The following is a 19814-nucleotide window of genomic DNA, read 5'->3' on the forward strand; positions in this document are numbered from 1 at the left end:
ACTACAAACAGTGTACAAAAGATTTAACCTTGCTAGGTGGATTACCACATGTTCACACTCCAAAGATTTTAGCAAAGTAATAAGATAGTTAACATTCACATATACAGAGAATCTATTAATAAGGAAAGGGATACGCTAACCCATATGATGATAGGTGCAATGTAACTATAAGGCTTGACACAAGAAAAGTACAACATGATGATGTTGCTCCTTTAACAAGTTCAAGAATACAATTTCCTTTCATCTTCCCACCTTTCCACAACGAGGATTTCTAAACCTCTACCTACTTGATACCACTTTGGTCTCTACCAAGTGGGGACCAAGTGTACTTTTGCCGACACTTTTGTCTTTAGTGGTTTGGTTCGGGTTTCAACGTGGATGGTATACCAACAATAGCCAAGGTAGGCTTAGATGGTATTCACTTTTGATACCTACTAACTCTTAGATGGTATTGCTTTTGATACTATCTAACACCTTACTGGTACTGACAAACTTATATATAGTATGATGTCAACTAATGTTTATTTGTTTCTTGATTAATGACTTTTAACGGTACTAGTTATCACTACTCTACTACTTATACATCAAAATAGGTTATTTTAACAGTTTAATAGCCCACCATGCTTCGCAATAATTATTATTTAACTAGAGAGTTTTGACCAATACCTGAACTTAGTCGACAATGGAACCTCCGGCGTTCTGAGCTTCCGGCTTTACCAAGGTAACTAACCCCAACCCTGTCTTCCTTAGATCAGGCTCAGCACAGATCTATTTCGTTTCCTACCTTAGACCGTAACCTCTAACTAAACAATCCTTACTGTGTTTATGATGGAAATATTTAAACAGAAAGATAACTCATTTGATATATAAGGTTCAAGGAGATAACGTTCCCTTCTTGAACGAAACTTTTTATTTAAATTAAAAAGGTTACAACACTCATATCTTACAACACACACACACAAACTGAAAGGTTAAACAGACATAAGCTGAACTAGAGTTTTCTCTACTTTAAGAGAGATGGAGAACCAATCTGTCTCTTAAGGTGAGTATTTTTTCTCTAGAGGTTTCTCTATTATTTTCAGAGTAATTCTCTAGCTAACTCTTCCAACTCTTCCTTCACTTCTTGACCTAAGTCCCTTTATATAGGGAAGCAAATTTACATAGGATCCCTATCAAGCAATTCTACACCATTTCTTTTTCTACAAAGATACTTTAAGACAGAAACAATTAATAAAACGTGGTTACAGTAAAGATGCCTTGAATTATTGCTGATGTGGGCTCATGTATTCATAATATCATCCATCATCATTTCTTGTAGGCCTCCCTCACTATCTTTACTGTCTTCGTAAATAAGATTCTCTCTGCAAAGGTCTGCGACACACTTGGCTGCATACTCTTCATCCCAACTCATGAATGCTTCAAACAGATACTCATAGCCTTCAAATGACAGAAACTTTCCTCTTTCGATATCTTCTAAATATTTGTAGATTGACTCGGTATTGTTTATGCCATCTACTAAATATTCTTTCATCTCATTAGGTGCCACAATTGTTGTGTTTTCAACACGAAATATGACAAGAGGAATTTCTTTCCTTTTTATAAAATCGTTAAGATATTGTGAAATGTAGAAAAATCCCAATGCTCTTGCTTCAGTTGGATTTCTAACCGTCTTTTGACGAATTAGTATGGGATCTTTACAATACCTCACTCCCCCAAATACTATTAAGTAATGCAGGGGGCTAACTTTTCCTTCTTTAACTTCGATATTAGCACATTGTACCTTTACGATTAACTGAAATTCGTCTTTTTTGTCTTCACAATATTTTCGAACCTTGTTGAATGCGTACTGCTGGAACTTTGTAAGTCTTGGAAAGAAAGAGTCATTAGGAGTAGGGAATTCATAGAAATCATGTACCATTCCATAATCCCAAGCCTTGTAATGTATACTAATGAATGGAACATTTTTATTTAGAGGATATGGGAAGATTCGTAATGATGCAACTTTAGAGTTTTTGGGAAACTCTACTCTTTCTCCCCATAGATCTCGAAGATCAAAGAATTTACTGGACCTTGTAGCCACCAATTCGTACCATGTCCTAAAATCATTATCTCTTATTTTATTTAATATTATATCTCGTACATTAGGAATGAGCTGAAATAACATAATTGTTATCTCGAACATCAATATCCTTTGGACTGCCCGATGGCAACCCTTAATTAAACCATCTCGCGAACGTTGTTTTGCTGATATGATCAAGCCTTGCATTAAGGCCCAACTGGAGGGTGAAACCCGCTCCATTGCCTTCTCGGTCTCATCAATGAGAGTTTTCCTCTCTACATCCATCTTTTGAAGTTGGTATGCAGGAGGCTTTTGTGTAGTCTTGAGCTTCTTGGACGACATTAGATAATTCTCTCGTTAAGTTGTCTGCCAAAGAATTCTTTGTTCCCTGTATATGTTCAACAGTAAAAGAAAATTGGTTAAGCCATAATTGCTAACGCAGGAGTCTCCCTTGCGCTTGCATATTAGATAAATTCTTTTTAACAAAACCGAGTATGCCTTTGCAATCTGTTCTTATTAAGAACTGTTTGGGGGCTAAGAAGATTAAAAACTTCTCGATCCCTCTAATAACTGCAAGGATTTCCTTTTGCATTGTAGGATAGTTTAACTCAGCTTTGTTAAAACTTCCACTGCTATATCTGCAAAGTCTTTCTCCTTCTTTTATTTTTAACACAGCACTCCAGTGCTCATTACTAGCATCTGTTTCAAGAATTAAATCATCTTCACTAGTAGGTAATGTTAGTACAGGAAGATCTTTACACATAGCTTTTAAATCTTGAACAATTTTGGAATCACTTTCCTTCCAGTTCCAAATTATTTCTTTCTTGAGTTTTTGTTGTAATGGCTTTCTTAATAAAGCAAGATTTTCTAAAAAATCAGAAGCATAGGTTAAACATCTTAGAAACCTTTCTAATTGCTTTCTATCTTCAATTTTATCAGGAAATTTTTCAATCTTTTCTAAAATATGTTTTTGCAATATTATTTGTCCAGCTTTAATTTCTAATCCAAGAAATTCAATTTTTTGTTTAGCATAAACACATTTATCTTTTCCAAGGATTATACCATGCTCTGCACATTTTTGAGTTACGGCTTTGAGATCAATTTTATGTTGTTCTAAATCTTTTGAAAATATTAGAATATCATCTATATAGACCAAACAACAATGATTAAGTTCTCTAAAAATATTATCCGTTCTTCTCTGAAATATCTGTGGAGCATTTTTTAATCCAAAAGGCATTACTAGCCATTCATAATGCCCTTGAGGGGCACTGAATGCAGTTAATGGAATGCTTTCTTCTTTCATTTTAATTTGCCAGTAGCCACTTTTACAATCCATTTTAGAAAACCATGTGGCTCCTTGTATTCTATTAAATAACACAGTTTTATTAGGAATATAATAGCCATCAAAAACAGTATTATCATTTAGTTGTTTATAATTAATAACCATTCTAGCTTTACCTCTTTTTTCTTCTGCATGATTTCTTACCATGAATGCTGGACTATTATGAGGACTTTTGCTATTCCTAATTAGCTTTTTATTAAGCAATTCTTTTATTTGTTCATCAAACTCCTGAATATCTTGGTAGGTATAAACCATTTGTCTCACCCTAATAATCTTATTGGGATTTGTTAGAGTTATCTTAGCAAATGCATTATCCTTTTCCCAATGTTCTAAAGGATTTGTTGAATATAATTTTTCGCATAGTTTATCTTGTTGCTTATTTATCTGATATATTAATGATGAATCACACTCAGAAATTCTAAGTGCAACCTCTCGTTGTGTAGGAGTAACCCTATCACCACGCTGGCTGCGCGTAAATTCCATTGTCTGATGAGTATATGCCTTTGTTATTTTTTGTATGGGAACAGAATGACCATAAATAGTAAAGACTATTTGATCAATAGTTTGGGTGCATGGGGAGTATAACCTTTGAAAATTATTTCCTATTATCATATCATGACTAGGCTGATCAGTCGCCCATAAAATAGGAATAACACATTGGACTCCTCCAATTTCTATCTTTAAATCTTCAATTATCCCCGTATGCATCATGACACTATTATTAGCAATTCTAACTTGCATAGGATTTTTGGCCTTTTTCCATAAGAATTCTGGAAATAATGATCTTTTTCCAAAACATGTAGAGCAACCACTATCAATATATGCACATAATTTATATTTACTGAAATCCTCAATGCATATATCAATTGGAATATAAATGCTATTAGGGTTAGTACTGGATATTTCATTATGAGCTTCCATTTGCATATTAACTTCATCTTCATATACTGATTCACTCACAGTTTTGGTTTTATATCCAATTACCTTCCTTTTATCAATATGATTATTTGGATCTTCATTTAACTCGAAATTAGAACATGATCCCATATCAATGCTATGCCTTGCCGGTTGTTTTAAGGCTTTTTTGCTTTCATATTTTTCATTTAGTTTCTTTAGTAGAACTAATATTTCTTCTTCATCCTCTTCTGGCTTTTCATCACCTTGTTTTTTCATTTTTATTATTGTTGAATTTTGTCTACTTAGACTTGGTGTTCTAAAACTCAGATTTCTCTGTAATTTAGGCTTTGTATTCATTCCAATATGAAGTAGTCCTGATTCATCAATTAACATCTTACTTGATCTATTACTAACTGCAGGGTTCATAAAGAATTCTTCCCAAGTTTTTTCAATTTCAATTTCATTAGGATTTACCTTTATAGGTGTAATTTTCTTCTTAGGGCCTCCTCCTTGCTCATATTTTTGAGCATCGACTATTTGTTTCTTAAAAGATGAGTCTATAGTGTTTACCAACTTATAAACCACCTTCCATCTTAATTGTATGGGTCGTGTTCCTTTATGCATTTTCACTCCTTTTGTTAATAGCTTGATAGCTAAGAACTTTGACGCAAAGGAATCCTCTAAGCTCACATAATATCTAGGTTCACATATATAGCTTACCGTTCCTTGACTTAAGTTACATGTGATACCACTAATTATTTGATCATAAAATTCTTTATGTCTAATATCACAAATAAAACTCAAGCATTTAACATCCTTGCCAAAATCTTGCAAAGGAGTTATGTATACTTGTACTGCACCAATACAAATATAGCTATAATTTCCCTTTTCTTTATGTTTTTTAATACTTTTCCAGTTTATGATATTAATTTCGGCTGCTTTTTGTTCACAATCTTCGATTACTATACTTCCTTCCATTTCTTCACATACATATTTAGTTCTAGTTTTAAAGAAATAAGTTTTAAATATTTTATCTTTAGTAATTTGGGGAAAATTCCAGCTTTCTTTGTTTACTTGATCTAGGTCATTATCTTCAAATGAATACTCAGCTCTTTTTAGTTGACCTATTTTCATTTTGCTTTTATCTTCCTCATTGTCATCTGATTCTGAATTTTCTAATTCTTTTCCTTCCATCATGTTGTTTATTTCTTCATAATTTTCATCTTCAAACTCATCATTAGCTTCAGGTTCTTCATTATACTCATTTTCCTCTTCTACGTTCTCTACTATTCCTTTATTGTTATTTAAAGCCAATTCTAAAGCCTCGTCTTCTGGTATTTCTATGTAATCCCAACTTCCTAAGGATTCCATTAGTTTATGATTAGCTTTCTTACATTCATTAGCATAATGTCCTAGTTCTCCACAAGACCAACACTTGCATGTTTTCTTTTTCTCAGGACAAAATGTTGCCTTTCTGAAAAACCTACTTGGCTTTCTATATTTGTGTTTATAATACTTCTTCTTATAGGTTTCTCCTCCTGATCGGTCAAATTTATTTTTCTTATAGCTCTTTCTTTTAATATAGTTTTTTCTTTCGCATCCATAGTTATTTGCTGAAATCCCAACAAGTGAGAAATTGTCTCTTCATTTGTTGAGTTCCTGCAACCTCTCTACACTTCTTTTCAATCCACTTTCTAAGGAAATCAATTCTATTACCTAGGGCATCCCTAGCTAAAAATTTCTCTCTCCATTCTTGATATTTTTCACTAATCTCTTCATTAAGAGGACTGGGTAATTTATCGTAGAACATTCCAAGATTTGTTTCATTTTCACCAATTTTATAATAATATGTTTCAAATTCCATAATATAATCATCAACATATTTCATATTACAGATGGATAAATTACTTAACTTTCTTTGATATTCCATTCGTTTCTCATTAGGATCGGCTCTAGGACCAATGAACTCTAACTCAATATATTGACATAACTGCCTAAATATTCTTGTAGGTGATTCACTAGCTCTTAATGCAGTCTTTACTTCTTCATCTATTCCATCGTACCAATCTTCTACACAGCCGTAGAGACTATGTTCTATATAATTTAAGAAATTTTCTGAAGTCCATTCAGTATTTAAATTAAGTACACTACTCATACTCTTCTTCCATTGATCTAAAACATCCTGTCTATCTCTTACACCGTCTAATTTAAGTTTATAACCAGTTTGACTAATGGGTTCAAGAGTCACTTCTTCTTGTTTAGGTGTATGAGTAGGCATAACCTTGACACTAAACCGGGTAGTCTTCCCTGGTATGTATCTTGGTCGTGTGCAACTTCCTTCTCCTTGGTACCTAGGTCTTTGGATAACATTGTTTACATTAATAATTTCTTCCCCAACATCATTATTATCCATTACTCTTTTTCCTAGTTTGTTTTCGATCTTTCGTTGAACAACTTCTATGGGTAGAAAGTCAAGATCATTTAACTTCATTATTCCCATTTGTTGATATAAATCTTCCTCTAAAGTAGCATAATTAATTTCCTTTATTTCATTATCAGAAGCAATCCCCTTTTTAGAAATTAAATTCATGATTTCGTTAAGCTTATTAGGGTCTTCTTCTTTGTCGAATAGGCCCTGTAATTCATTTAGTGTTTTCTCCTGAAGATGAGGGCTCATGTTTAGTTTTTTTATTCTTTTGTTGGTTATTAATTGGTCTTTTAGGGAGTGTTACAGTAAACTTTTTATTTTTATCTAGGTTTTGAAAAGGATATTTATATTTATATGGGACGATTTTATCCTTATTAGGTGATACTTCTTTTCCGAGTTGATGCCTAACTTCGTTTGTTAAAGCAAGTTGAACCTGTTTAACCTGTTCGTTTAGATCGCTTACTTTTTTTATTAATATCGGTTGTGGTTATTGATATTTTATTTTCGATATTAATACAACGAGCATGTATGTTATCAACTTTCGATCTTAATTCACCAATTTGATCTACTATATAATTAAGGACTGGGCCAAAATTATTAGTGTTTTCAGGAATATGATAATAATGCTTAAAATCAGGTTTCTTACACTCTGTAGAGGGCCTAGTATTCTCCAGTTTTACTTAATTATTTATAAATTAATTTAGCTTTTTAACCGTTATGGCTCTGATACCAACCGAACGCAGCTAGATACCAACAAAGTTTTAATTAGGATCCCATCTACAAAGCTACTTATACCAACAATAATATTTGTTTAATATGATACCAACTGCAGTACTATGATGATACCAACACGTTGTAGGATGGTATTTTGAAATTATTCAGGATGGTATTATCTATATATATATCGTTAGTACTCACAGATAAGGTACCCTTTTTTTTTTTTGTCTTTTTTACTTTTCGTTAAATTACGAAAATAACCTTACTAGAGACCTCCTTGGTCTCTACCTACTTGAGACCAAGAATTCCTCTTTCCACAACTACCATCCTAAATTTCTAAGTCATAAGGCTCCTACGTAGTACGGAGTAACTACAAAGATATATGCAAATTCACAATTGCACGTACGACTAACTTGCCAATGACTACTATCTACTAGACTACTAGCTAGCCACCTTTTTTCCTTCATAATATTACGAAAAATACAAGTGTTTCGGGTGAAAACAATGGGACCTTGCCGAAGGTCCGCTGAAACGGAGAAGACTGGATTCGGTCCAAGTTATGTTGGGCCGAAGGTTTCCTGCACAGTAAACACACGTAAACTAGCCTCGGGGGTGTTGCCGAGGAAGGCCCCTCCGATGCTAAAGTTAGTACAATGTGTAGAAAGAGAACACTATGCAAGAGAGTTTGTTGCTTGAGGCTTTGATGGAATATATGAGAATATATGAATCTATGAGAATGTATGTGAATCTATGAATCTATGAGAATGTATGAATATTGATGGCTTTTATACCTCTTCATGCATGGAGAAGTTGGACCTTAGCCCAATTGGCTTGCTTTGTGGGCTGACCTTTGACTTTAGCACAATTGGAGAGTTGAACCTTGACCTTGGGCTTTTAATTGGATCATTTAATGCCTAGGCCCAATTGGACTAAATTGGACCCAAACAACTTGCCCCCCAGACCCGATTTGGAAGGATGACGGGTCGGGTTTGATTTAATTCAGAAAAGGAGGGAAGTAAATGATTTAATTAATCCAAAAATTTGAATTTAAACCGTAATTAATGAGATAACAACGGTTAAGGTGGATGATTGTGGAAGTTGGACGGATAATGGGCAGTTTAATCGTAAGGTCGTGTGTTTAACGGTTACTTAGTGGAGTATTTAAGAGAAATTGAAACGCAGACTCCTCGTATCCCATTCCTGGAGATATAAACAGAGGCGCGTCATCTCTCCTCACTTATTCACCAACACAAACCCAGAATTCTCGAGAGAGAAACCAAGAACCCGCATCAAAACTTCGCAAATTCCCCGAGCATTAAGCTTAGAAACTGAGACTTGCCACTACGAACTCGTAAATCGGCAACTTTCGCTTCAGATTAAGGTAAATTCCTTTGATTTCAGTTTATTTTTCTTCGAATTCGAACTCCTTCCCTTTTTTTTTCGACTTTTTTCTTCGAAATAATCAATGACAAGAGGAGTTAGAGGTAGAGCCCGTGCTCCAAGAAGAGCAAGGCCAATTCCCGATCCTAGGAACAGGACTGGGACCTGGAATGGACAAAGGCCAGAGTCTGACCCTGCTGAAGGGATTAGGGCGACTCCAATTTCCTCGGCTCCTCCTCAGAGAACGGAGGGGCCGAGCGCTTCTGGACGGGACGATGAAGTTCCCGCTGTCCTTTGGGATATCCTCCCCGGGTTTTCAGAGTGGGAGAATGCCGAAGTAGCTTCGGCCATGATAAAGAACCGCCCCTACTCATGGTGGGTGGAGAATGCCGATCAATATCGGTTTGCCGAGCAAATTGAGTTGCATTACGGCATTTTTGAAGCTGATGGGTATTGGTGCCGAATGCCCGCGGCATCCGATAGAATCCATCGTCCACCCCCGGGGTATGTGGGGGTGTACACAAGACAGCTTCAGTACGGGCTGAGGTTCCCTTTGGACGTATTCGTCCGAGACTTGCTGATCCATTACAATATCTCTCTATGTCAGTTAACTCCCACCAGCATCCGAAGGGTGATGACATATTTATGGGTCTGCAAGTTCTTCAAGTATGTGCCGAACCTGCACTGCTTCAAAAAGCTTCATCGGCTAGTGCCAAATATTCAAAGTGGGCACGGAAGCCATGGTTCTGGGTGGTACCGGATTGAGTCCCGGCCCCAGTACCTAACCATGTGGCCGAACGACTCTTCAGACAAGGACTGGAGAGGTCAATGGATTTGGGTTAGGGCACCCACAGATCCGGGCCACCCTTGCGTCTTCAGCGCTCCCCGGTACCTTGCTGAGCCTGATCCCGAGATGGGAAGTCTAGGTCCCCCCGCAGATAACGGGGCGGATCCGAACCTTAATCAACAACATATCTTCGGCAAGCTGCCGAACCGGGGGGGCAGTGGCCGAATGCAGCATATCCCGGAGACTTGGCTCCCCGATACGCATTATGTTTTCCAAGAGAACATGCTAGCAGCTGTTGGCGTCAGCCGAAAGTTTAAGGATGGTAAGCTTCTTCGGCTGGGGCCGAGGCTTTTTAATTATCTCTTTTTCTTCTCTCGCTTCGCTTTTTTATGCTGTGCCAACCTATCTGAACTGACCTTTCCCCTTTTCTTTTTCAGAGCGGGACGAGACCAACGTTGGCATTAACTACGCTCGTCTTGGTGTCAACCGAGAACGAGTTGTAACTGAACGGGCCCCGTCTATCACTGAACCGAGGCATAGGGAAGTTCATCTAGACTCTTCCCACTTACAAATTGAGGCTGTTGCTCTGTATCAGAGGCAGAAGCCTTGGTGGAAGAAGAGAGACCCCTGGTTTCAGCTGCTGGACGAAGAAGCTGAAGCTGCCCGTACAGCCGAAGAGGTTGCACGGGTTCTCGAAGCTTGCGAAGGAGGAGAAGGGTCCTCCAGAGCTGCTGAAGAAGAAGCTGCAGCTAGGGCAGCTGAAGAAGACGAGGCTTTGCTGAAGACCTCGGTGAGCTTTCAGACTTAACTGTCTTTCTTTTTTTTTTTTTTTTTTTTTTTTTTTTTCTTTTTTTTTTTTTTTTTACTCACATTCTTCCTCCCCCCTGTCTGTTACAGTCTGAAGAGAGTAACAGACATAGAGAAGGGAAAGCCCATGTTCGTCCCGAAGACCAAATACAAGAAGAGTCTTCAGACTCAGATATGGACGAGCAACCCCTTCAGAAAAGGCGCCGAAGGATGGCCATCATCGGGCCGCATGACTTTCAGCGGAGGCCGATGACCATCGGCGTTGCAATAAGGGAACCCGAGGAAGGCAATGGATCGCCGAGGGTTCCCCGGCCACCACCCCAATCACCTCCAAAGACCCCTCCGCCACCTCCTGAGATGGAGGTGGATCAGAGAACTCCCGAATCTAAGGGAGGGGTCCAAGAAGCAATTAAGGAGAGTGCTGCTGAGCACAAAATAAAGGATGCCGTGATGCCCAGTGCTGAGGGTTTCACGGCAGACATCGCAAGAGAGGTTGAGGCTTTCGTCCTCACCCCTGAAGAAGAGGAGGTCATAGTAATTGACTCCTCTGAGAAGGATGATGCTGAGCCATCCAAAGCTAAACAAGCTCCATCGTCATCCTTTCCCTCCTTCCAGACTCTGCAATCTGGAGAAATGGGTTTCTCGGCCCCCCGAATTCCAATCCCAGACCACATCTGGGACCTCATATGGGGTCAGAACCGTGAAGGAGCTGCAGCCTACTTCGGCGATTTTGCTGGCATGTCCGAAGTAGATAGGGCAAGGATCTGGTCGCTGAAGGCCACTGCTGGGATGGGCGAATCCAGCAGATCAGTTCCTGACCCAGCCAGGTCTAACCAACTGCTGATGATGCAGGTGATTTTCCTTGCCTTTATTTCCTCTAAAATTCAGCTCTATTTTTATTATTATTTTTATTTAACTTGTCTTCCTGTTTTCAGTTCGTGCACAATCAGACTCTCACTGTAGAGCTGATAGATACCCTACAAGATAGGGTAGACGCTGCTGTGCACGACAAGAAGGTAGCTGAAGAGGAATTAAAGCTTGCTAAGCTGAAGCAAGCAGCAGCTGAAGAGAAGCAGCAGAAGGGTGAGGAGTACGAGAAAAGAGCTGCTGAAGCCCTCAAAACCTTCTGCGACGCTATGGAGAAGGAAGTTTTTCCCCCACTGATGGAAGGGGAAAAATTCCTCCAGGAGCATATGGGAGTGGACGTCTCCAAATTCAAGGCTGCTGTTGAGAGCCGTATCCAGGAAGGAGCTGCTGCACAAGCTGAAGTGCAGCAACGACTAGAAGCTCTTGAAGCCAGCCGAATGGCTGCTGAAGAGCTGCTCCAGGCCAGAGATGTCCAACTCTCTGAGGCTGCTGCTGCTGCTGAAGCTCAGAGAGCTAAACTCCTTGAGGCTGAGGATCAACTGATGGCCAAAAAAGTAGAAGTGGCCCAGGCTCAGACAAAGGCTTCCCAAGTTCAGCAGGAGCTGAATGAGCTGAAAGGTTCCTCCTCCAAGCTCGCTGATGAGCTGAAGAAATCCAAGGAAGACTTGGAGGAGACCCAGAAGAAGTTGGCTGATGCTGAGGCTCTACTCAAAGTCCGTGTCTATACCCAAGAGGAATATGAAATGGGTTTCAGAAACGGGTTCAGAGTATGCCGAAGAGTCTGCCTTCATGCTGAGCCGAAGCTGGACTGGTCCAAATGTGCTGAATGGGTCCAGAATCCCGAAGACCCTCATATGAAGTATGCAACTCCAGTCGAAGCTGAAATTCTTAAGGTTGAGGAAGCCGAAGAGGAAGCTGAGAGAATGGAGTTGGAAGCTGAACAGAGGGAAAGGGAGGCTCGGCAGAGTGCAAAGCCTGCTTCTTCTGCTGCTGGGGCTGAGGCCACCATGGGGCTCAACAACGCTGATCAGTCTGATCCTCAAGCTGAAGCATAGGAACTCGGGCAGTCGTCTTCAGAATCTTGCGGTTCATCATGCGCTTAACTTTAGACTTTCCGCTTTCTGAATTTTTTTGCCTTGTTTTTTGCTTCAGCTTGCCTTGTCGTACAAAACAGTTTATTTTTTTGCTTATGTACGTATTTCGGCAGCTGTTATTTTCCGCTTGTGGGCGGCTGCCGATACAGCTTAATTGAACTTGTGAACTTGTAGCTCAATTTCTGAGCATAAATTATTAATTTGATGCTCTTTTCTTCAGCTGCTTTGTTTTTGAATGCCTTACTTTCTTTCATTCTGCCGAACATAAACTTGCACTGATAGTGCTTCTTGCCCCCCAAGATATTGAAGTATGGCTTCAGCTGAATAAACAATTTCTTCACTTCTTTAAAATGGGTATCCGAAACACAGGGCCAACTGAAGGCAGTGCTTTTGGAATACAAGTCTTACTGAAGATTGACTTCATCTGAAAATTGGATATCCGAAACACAGGGCCAACTGAAGGCAATGCTTCGGATATTAGCTTTCTGGGATACAAAGCTCAGTTAAGGCAATATCCCAGAATTGTCCATGGACTCATGACTTTGGAGAACAAATCTTACTGAAGTTGGACTTCAGCTGAAAGACCTGTGTTCTTTAAAAAGATGCATATCCGAAACACAGGGCCAACTGAAGGCAATGTTTCGGATAATGGCTTTCTGGGATACAAGGCTCAGTTATGGCAATATCCCAGAATTGTCCATGGACTCATGTCTTTGGAGAACAAGTCTTACTGAAGTTTGACTTCAGCTGAAAGACCAGTGTTCTTTAAAAAGACGCATATCCGAAACACAGGGCCAACTGAAGGCAATGTTTCGGATAATGGCTTTCTGGGATACAAGGCTCAGTTAAGGCAATATCCCAGAATTGTCCATGGACTAATGTCTTTGGAGAACAAGTCTTACTAAAGTTTGACTTCAGCTGAAAGACCAGTGTTCTTTAAAAAGACGAGTTTTGTCAGCAATCTGAAACCCAGTTACCCGAAGGCGAAGGTTTCAGACGAGGCTGATTTAAAAATTTTCAACTGTTGCTGTTATCCTTGATTTTCTGTCTATCTTTGAAAAATGGATACCCGAAACACAGGGCCAACTGAAGGCAATGTTTCGGATAATGGCTCTCTGGGATACAAGGCTCAGTTAAGGCAATATCCCAGAATTGTCCATGGACTCATGTCTTTGGAGAACAAGTCTTACTGAAGTTTGACTTCAGCTGAAAGACCGGTGTTCTTTAAAAAGACGAGTTTTGTCAGCAATCTGAAACCCAGTTACCCGAAGGCGAAGGTTTCAGACGAGGCTGAATAAAAAACCCTTAAAGAGTAGATAGAACAAAGAAAATTTTGAAAGGATAAAAAGTTGTAAAAATGTATATATATGGCGGCTCCAAGGCCTTTCATTAGTTCAAAATGTACTTACAAAGATTGTTCTGCCCCGAAGGGTTTACACATGATATTTTTTCAGTACATCAGCGTTCCAGTGATTTTTCAACTTAGTTCCATCCAACTGCCGAAGTCGGTATGTCCCTGGCTGAAGCTCATCATAGATTTCATAAGGTCCTTCCCATGCAGCTGAGAGTTTTCCATGGATTCGGCCTTTCTGAACTGCAGCAACATTCCGAAGGACAAGGTCTCCAATTTTGAGAGGCCTTGCATGGACCCTTCGGTTATAAAATTTGCTGATTCTCTGCTTATAAGCGGCCATTCTGTCTCGGGCTGAGTCTCTTACTTCGTCTAGGAAATCGAGAGATTCCCTCATCAGTCGCTCATTCTCAGCCGAGAAGTGGTGCAATCGAAGGCTCTCAGAGCCAATTTCCACTTGAAGGACGACTTCGGCACCATACACCAGTTCAAAAGGTGAGTGGCCCGTTGCCTCTTTTTCAGTTGTCCGAAAGGACCAAAGGGTTCCAGGGAGCTCCTCCAGCCACTTGGACTTTTGATCTTCCACCCTCTTCTTGAGGGCATTTAAGATCTGTTTATTCGCAGCTTCGGCTTGTCCGTTACTTTGCGGGTGGCATACCGCTGAATATGCCAGTTTGATGCCGAACTGATCTGTATACCGCTTCAGCGGTAAGTTATCAAATTGCCTCCCATGATCGAAGACAAATACTCTCGGGATGCCAAAGCGAGTGATGATATTCTGCCAGATAAATTTTCTGACAGTTTGTTCTGTAATGTTCGAGGCTGCTTCGGCCTCGATCCATTTACTGAAGTAGTCAACTCCAACTATCAGCCATTTTTTCTGGTACACAGCCTCTGGAAATGGTCCCAGTATATCCAGTCACCATTGGGCAAACGGGAGTGGATTAAGGATCGGCTGAAGATCCCTTGCTGGCTGATGGATAACTGGAGCGTATTTTTGACATTTTTCGCATTTCCGAACCAGCTCCTTAGCATCTGCGATCATGGTGGGCCAGTAATATCCAGCCCTCAATGCCTTGTGGGCTAAGGTTCTTCCCCCAATGTGGTTCCCACAGATGCCGAGGTGAATCTCCCGTAAGATATAATCTGCATCTGTTGGTCCCACGCATTTCAGCAATGGGGTTGAGAAGGACTTTTTCAGAAGTTCCCCTCTGAAGACAATGAACCTAGAGCTGGTTCTCTTCATCTTGGAGGCCAAAGCTTTATCTTCGGGAGTTTCTCCCCGAAGTTTGAAAGCTAGGATGGGGTCCATCCAACTAGGCTCTGGGTCAGCGCAGCACACTTCAGGTGCTTCGTCGACACTTCTCTCTCGACGCACTTCTACATATACAGATCTGTTCAGCTCGGTAAGAGATGAACTGGCAAGTTTGGAGAGTGCATCGGCTTGAGTATTCTGACCCCTTGGGATCAGCTGAACCTCAAAAGTTTTCAGCTCTGCAATGATTGATTTGATCTTGGCAAGATAAGCTATCATGGAGGGCTCTTTGGCCTCGTAGCTGCCACTGATCTGATATGCAACTAGCTGAGAGTCTGTTTTTAGGCAGACATGATCGGCTTCCAGGGAGATGCACAATTCTAGGCCGGCGATTGCTGCCTCATACTCGGCTTCATTGTTCGAGGCCTTAAAAGAAAACTTTAGTGCATACTCAAAGGATTTGCCTTCGGGAGAAGTTATCACTACTCCTGCCCCCGAACCGTTTTCGGTGGAAGATCCATCCATAAACACGGTCCAGACTTTCTTTTCATTGTCTAGCTCTTCTTGGTATGAGCATTCGGCCAAGAAATCCGCTAGAGCTTGAGCCTTAATGGCAGCCCTCGGACGGTAGCTGATGCTGAATTCGGTGAGCTCAAAAGCCCACTTGGCTAGCCTACCAGATTTTTCAACCTTGCCGAGAACTTTTTCCAACGGCTGATCAGTTAAGACCACTATCTGATGGAAATCAAAATAGGGCCTCAGCTTCCGAGCAGCTACTACTACCACGAAAGCAACTTTCTCGAGTAGAGGATAGCGAGTCTCAGCATCCGTCAGTGTATGACTGACGAAGTAGATCGGTTGCTGACTTTTACTTTCTTCCTTCAGCAATACTGCGCTGATGGTGGCTGGGCTGACGGCCACATATAGGTACAAAGTTTCTCCTTCAGCTGGGCTCTTCCTCCCAAACGAGCTCTTTTGTTTTCGGGAGTTTCGGGGCTTTGAAGAAAGGTAACCCCTTATCCGAAGCTCTGGAAATGAACCTAGAGAGGGCTGCCATTCTTCCGGTGAGCCGCTGAACATCCCGCTTCGTTTTTGGCTCAGGAAGGTCGAGCGCCGCTTTGACTTTAGAGGGATTGGCATCAATCCCCCTTTTGCTGACTATGAACCCAAGGAATTTCCCTGACTTCACGCCGAAGACACACTTCTTCGGATTCAGCTTCATTTGATGCTTTCTCAAGGTGGCGAAAGTTTCAGCCAGGTCCTTTATATGGTCCTCTGGTTTTTTGCTTTTGACGATCGAATCGTCAACATAGACTTCCATGTTTCGGCCCTTTTGATCGGCGAAAACTTGATCCACCAGCCTTTGATAGGTTGCCCCCGCATTTTTCAATCCGAAGGGCATCATTTTGTAATTGTACACCCCAGCGTTCGTGACGAATGCTGTCTTTGCTCGATCGTCGGGGTGCATAAAGATCTGATGATACTCCAAGAATGCGTCAATGAAACTAAGCAAGGCATGGCCACTTGTCGAATCGACTAGCTGATCGATCCTCGGCAAGGGATAGAAATCCTTTGGACAAGCCTTATTTAGGTCCGTGAAGTCAACGCACATCCTCCAGGTACCATTGGGCTTCTGAACCATCACCACATTTGCCAGCCATTCTGGATATTGGCAAGGTTCGATGAATCCTGCCTCCAATAATTTTTTGACCTCGGCTGCGATGTCTCGGTTCTTATTGGCGGAGTAATTCCGCTTCTTTTGCTTAACTGGTCGACACGTCGGGTCAACATTAAGCTTATGGGAGATGAGGTCTGAACTTATCCCGGGCATATCAGCTGCCGAGAAAGCAAACACATCTCTGTTGTCCCGAAGGAGCTGAATAAGTTCACAACGGGTGTTCGGATCAAGGTCCATCCCGATTGTTACACATTTCTCAACGTCTCCTTCGGTCAACTCAACTGTTTCAGTCTGTTGGTCGTCCATGTCCATTTCTGAGGGACTGGACTCTTCATAATCTGGCCTGCTGCCAATGTCAGCAGGTGTCCCAGTCTTTTTGTTCTTCGGCTGGCTCTCTGAGTCTTGCGGCTCAGCTGAAGAGCTAGCCTTTTCCCTTTCGGGCCCTTTTTCTCTGGGCACAGATCCTTGGGCCGAAGCACTTAGGCCTTTCGGCTTTTTTGTGCTCGGCTCTCTTTCTTTTTCTTTCTCCTCCTCATCCTTGTCGTCATCTGGGCGACTACTGGATGGCTTGAGGTAGTTGCACCTTCGGGCGTCCTTTTGGTTGCCCTATATCCTTTCGGGGAAGCCGGCGTCTGAGACATAAATCATCAGCTGATGATAAGTTGAGACGACCCCTTGGATCTCATGAATTATGGGTCTCCCCAAAATCACGTTGTACACTGAAGGAGCGTCGATGACCAAAAATTCAATCATGACGTTCCTGGCTGCCTCATCGCAACCGATGGTGAAAGGAAGTGTCACCTTCCCATCTGGATAAGTTGAAGCCCCATTGAACCCGGATACCGGGTAGGGTACCGGCGTAAGGTGCTTGGGCTTCAGCTTAATTTGATTGTAGGCCTTTCGGAACAGAATGTTTGCTCCACTGCCACCGTCAACAAGGACCTTACTGACGTCGTGGTTGGCCACCGTGGCGATGATCACCAACGGATCATCGTGAGGGAACGTAATCCCCCGGCAGTCGGCGGCTGTGAACGTCATGTTCGGCACCGGCGACTGGGGAGATTGAATGTCAGCGTTGTTCACCTGGTGAGTCAAAGCTCTAAGGTGTCGCTTGTGCTCCCTCCGAGAGTATATTCCTCCCGAGATAACATTGATCGGAGGGAATTTCCCCTCCGGCTTTTTACTGTTTTTCCGGGGGAAGTCGAGGTCTTGCCGAGAGTCCTTTGCTGACTTCTCGGATTCTTTTTTCTCGCGGTGATCCGCGATGTATTTTTTCAAGTATCCCTTCCGGACCATGTCCTCTATCTGGTCCTTCAGTTGGATACACTCGTCAGTGTTGTGTCCCGAAGACTCGTGGAACTCGCACCACTGATTTTTATTTTTTCGCTGATACCTCTGGGAGTGGTCTCGGCTTTCGGTAACTCTGCTCCTCCTTTGTCACGCTGTAAATTTTGGCGCGTGGAAGAGAGAGCGGAGTGTAGGACTCGTATCTGCCTGTGTATGAGGCAGATCTTTCCTTCTTTGGGTCGCTGGCCAAAGATTGCTCCGAGGCCTTTGACTTTCCCTTTGCCTTATGGCCTTGGCCTTCAGACAAGGGTATTTGTCTTTGTTTCCCTCCCCCAAATTGAGGTTGGGTTTTCGCTTTGTTCCATTCTTCGGCTCGGATGAACTTATCCGAGGCATTCAGAGCTTCCTCCAAGGTCTGCGGGGTATGCATGACCATGAAGTCTAGGAACTTTCCGGGCTGAAGGCCATTCTGCATTGCAAAAACGGCTAGCCCCTGGTCCAGCTGAGAGACGCTGGATGACTCGTTACTGAAACGGGTCAGATAGTCTCGGAGGCTTTCGGTTTCCCCCTGTTGTAGACTCATGAGCTCTGCAGTAGTCTTCTCTCGGCGGTTTGCCGTGGAAAACTTTCTCCTGAACTTGGAGGACAGATCATCCCACCCTGTTATGGAGCCCTGCCTTACTCCCTTGGAGATCCACGCTTGCGCGACCCCCTTGAGAGTGGTTGGGAAATATTTGCACCAAGTCGCCTCGGATCTGGGGCAAATATGCATATGAGTCTCATACGAGGCCACGTGATCCTTCGGATCCGAGGTCCCGTCATATGTGATGTGCAACGGTATTTTAACCGTGGGTACGCGCTCTTCCAGTATCCATTGCTCGAATGGTGAACTGGCGGGTAGCATAACGGCCTTGCCCTTGTTCCTGGCCGAAGGGACCGCGCTCCGCCTTCTTAGAGAGGTAGGAGTGGTTTTCGTCCCTGGCTGGGAAGTCTGGGCCTCGGCTGCAGGGAACGAGAGGCGACTGCGCACGCTCGGTTCCTTGCCGCCGAGTCGGTCAAGGACGCTTCGGCGAACAGTCTCAGGTTCTCGGTGAGTAGATTCTGGCCGAGAAGCTGAGCTGCTGCTCTTATGCGCTTCTGGTCTTGAGGATGAGGATCCTTTTAAAAATTGAGGGTTCTTTTTCCTCTCTTTTTCATTTTTCCAGGAATCCTCTTCCCACTCTTCCAGTTCCCGGAAGGAAGGAAGCTTCCCACCATCATGGTCTAACTTCCTCCGCTGATGCCGGGTATGCGGAGGAGTTCGATCACGAGGTGGTGGCATATTTTGTGCCCTCATCGCCTCCATGAGTACTGCCAGCGCTCTTGCCACCTCTTCCGAGCTGGGCCCCGTCAAAGGGGTCCTCGGCCGAGTATGGGAATGAGGGCGCGCAGCCGATGGTTGGCTTTGGGGCACTGAATGTGTCCTATGATCGGACTCACCCCTGCTAGACCGAGAGTGACTCGACCTATAATGAGAGTCATGAATTACGGGAGAAAGGGAATCCTCCTTGTATGATCCTCCCCCCGAGCTGGCACCCTTGGGAGAGTTCCGGTCCGGCGAGGGTGATGGTGTAGGGGTTTTAGGCTTTTCGCCCGCTCCTTGACGGAGGCTTTTGCTCTTGCGGTTCTTAGCCATTTGCTACTAAGATAATTGCAAGATGATCTTGGTTAGAAATTTGGCTTAAAGATTTTTGAAAGTCTTCCCCACAGACGGCGCCAAATTGTTTCGGGTGAAAACAATGGGACCTTGCCGAAGGTCCGCTGAAACGGAGAAGACTGGATTCGGTCCAAGTTATGTTGGGCCGAAGGTTTCCTGCACAGTAAAC

The 19814-nt window shown here is 42.3% G+C and overlaps 1 protein-coding gene across 1 annotated transcript; it reads right to left on the reverse strand.

Moving 5' to 3' along the window:
* Nucleotides 1–5904: 5904 nt before the first annotated feature.
* LOC110686595 lies at nt 5905–6975 on the reverse strand. Its single transcript, XM_021863227.1, has one exon. It carries the CDS (start codon nt 6973–6975, stop codon nt 5905–5907), a length of 1071 nt encoding a protein of 356 aa, XP_021718919.1.
* Nucleotides 6976–19814: the final 12839 nt, after the last annotated feature.

Source organism: Chenopodium quinoa, unplaced genomic scaffold, assembly GCF_001683475.1.
Source record: "Chenopodium quinoa cultivar QQ74 unplaced genomic scaffold, ASM168347v1, whole genome shotgun sequence".
Lineage (NCBI taxonomy): Eukaryota > Viridiplantae > Streptophyta > Magnoliopsida > Caryophyllales > Amaranthaceae > Chenopodium > Chenopodium quinoa.

Coding starts and splice junctions, on each gene's coding strand:
- LOC110686595 (XM_021863227.1), bottom strand. CDS start 6,975: ATGAGCCCTCATCTTCAGGAGAAAACACTAAATGAATTACAGGGCCTA.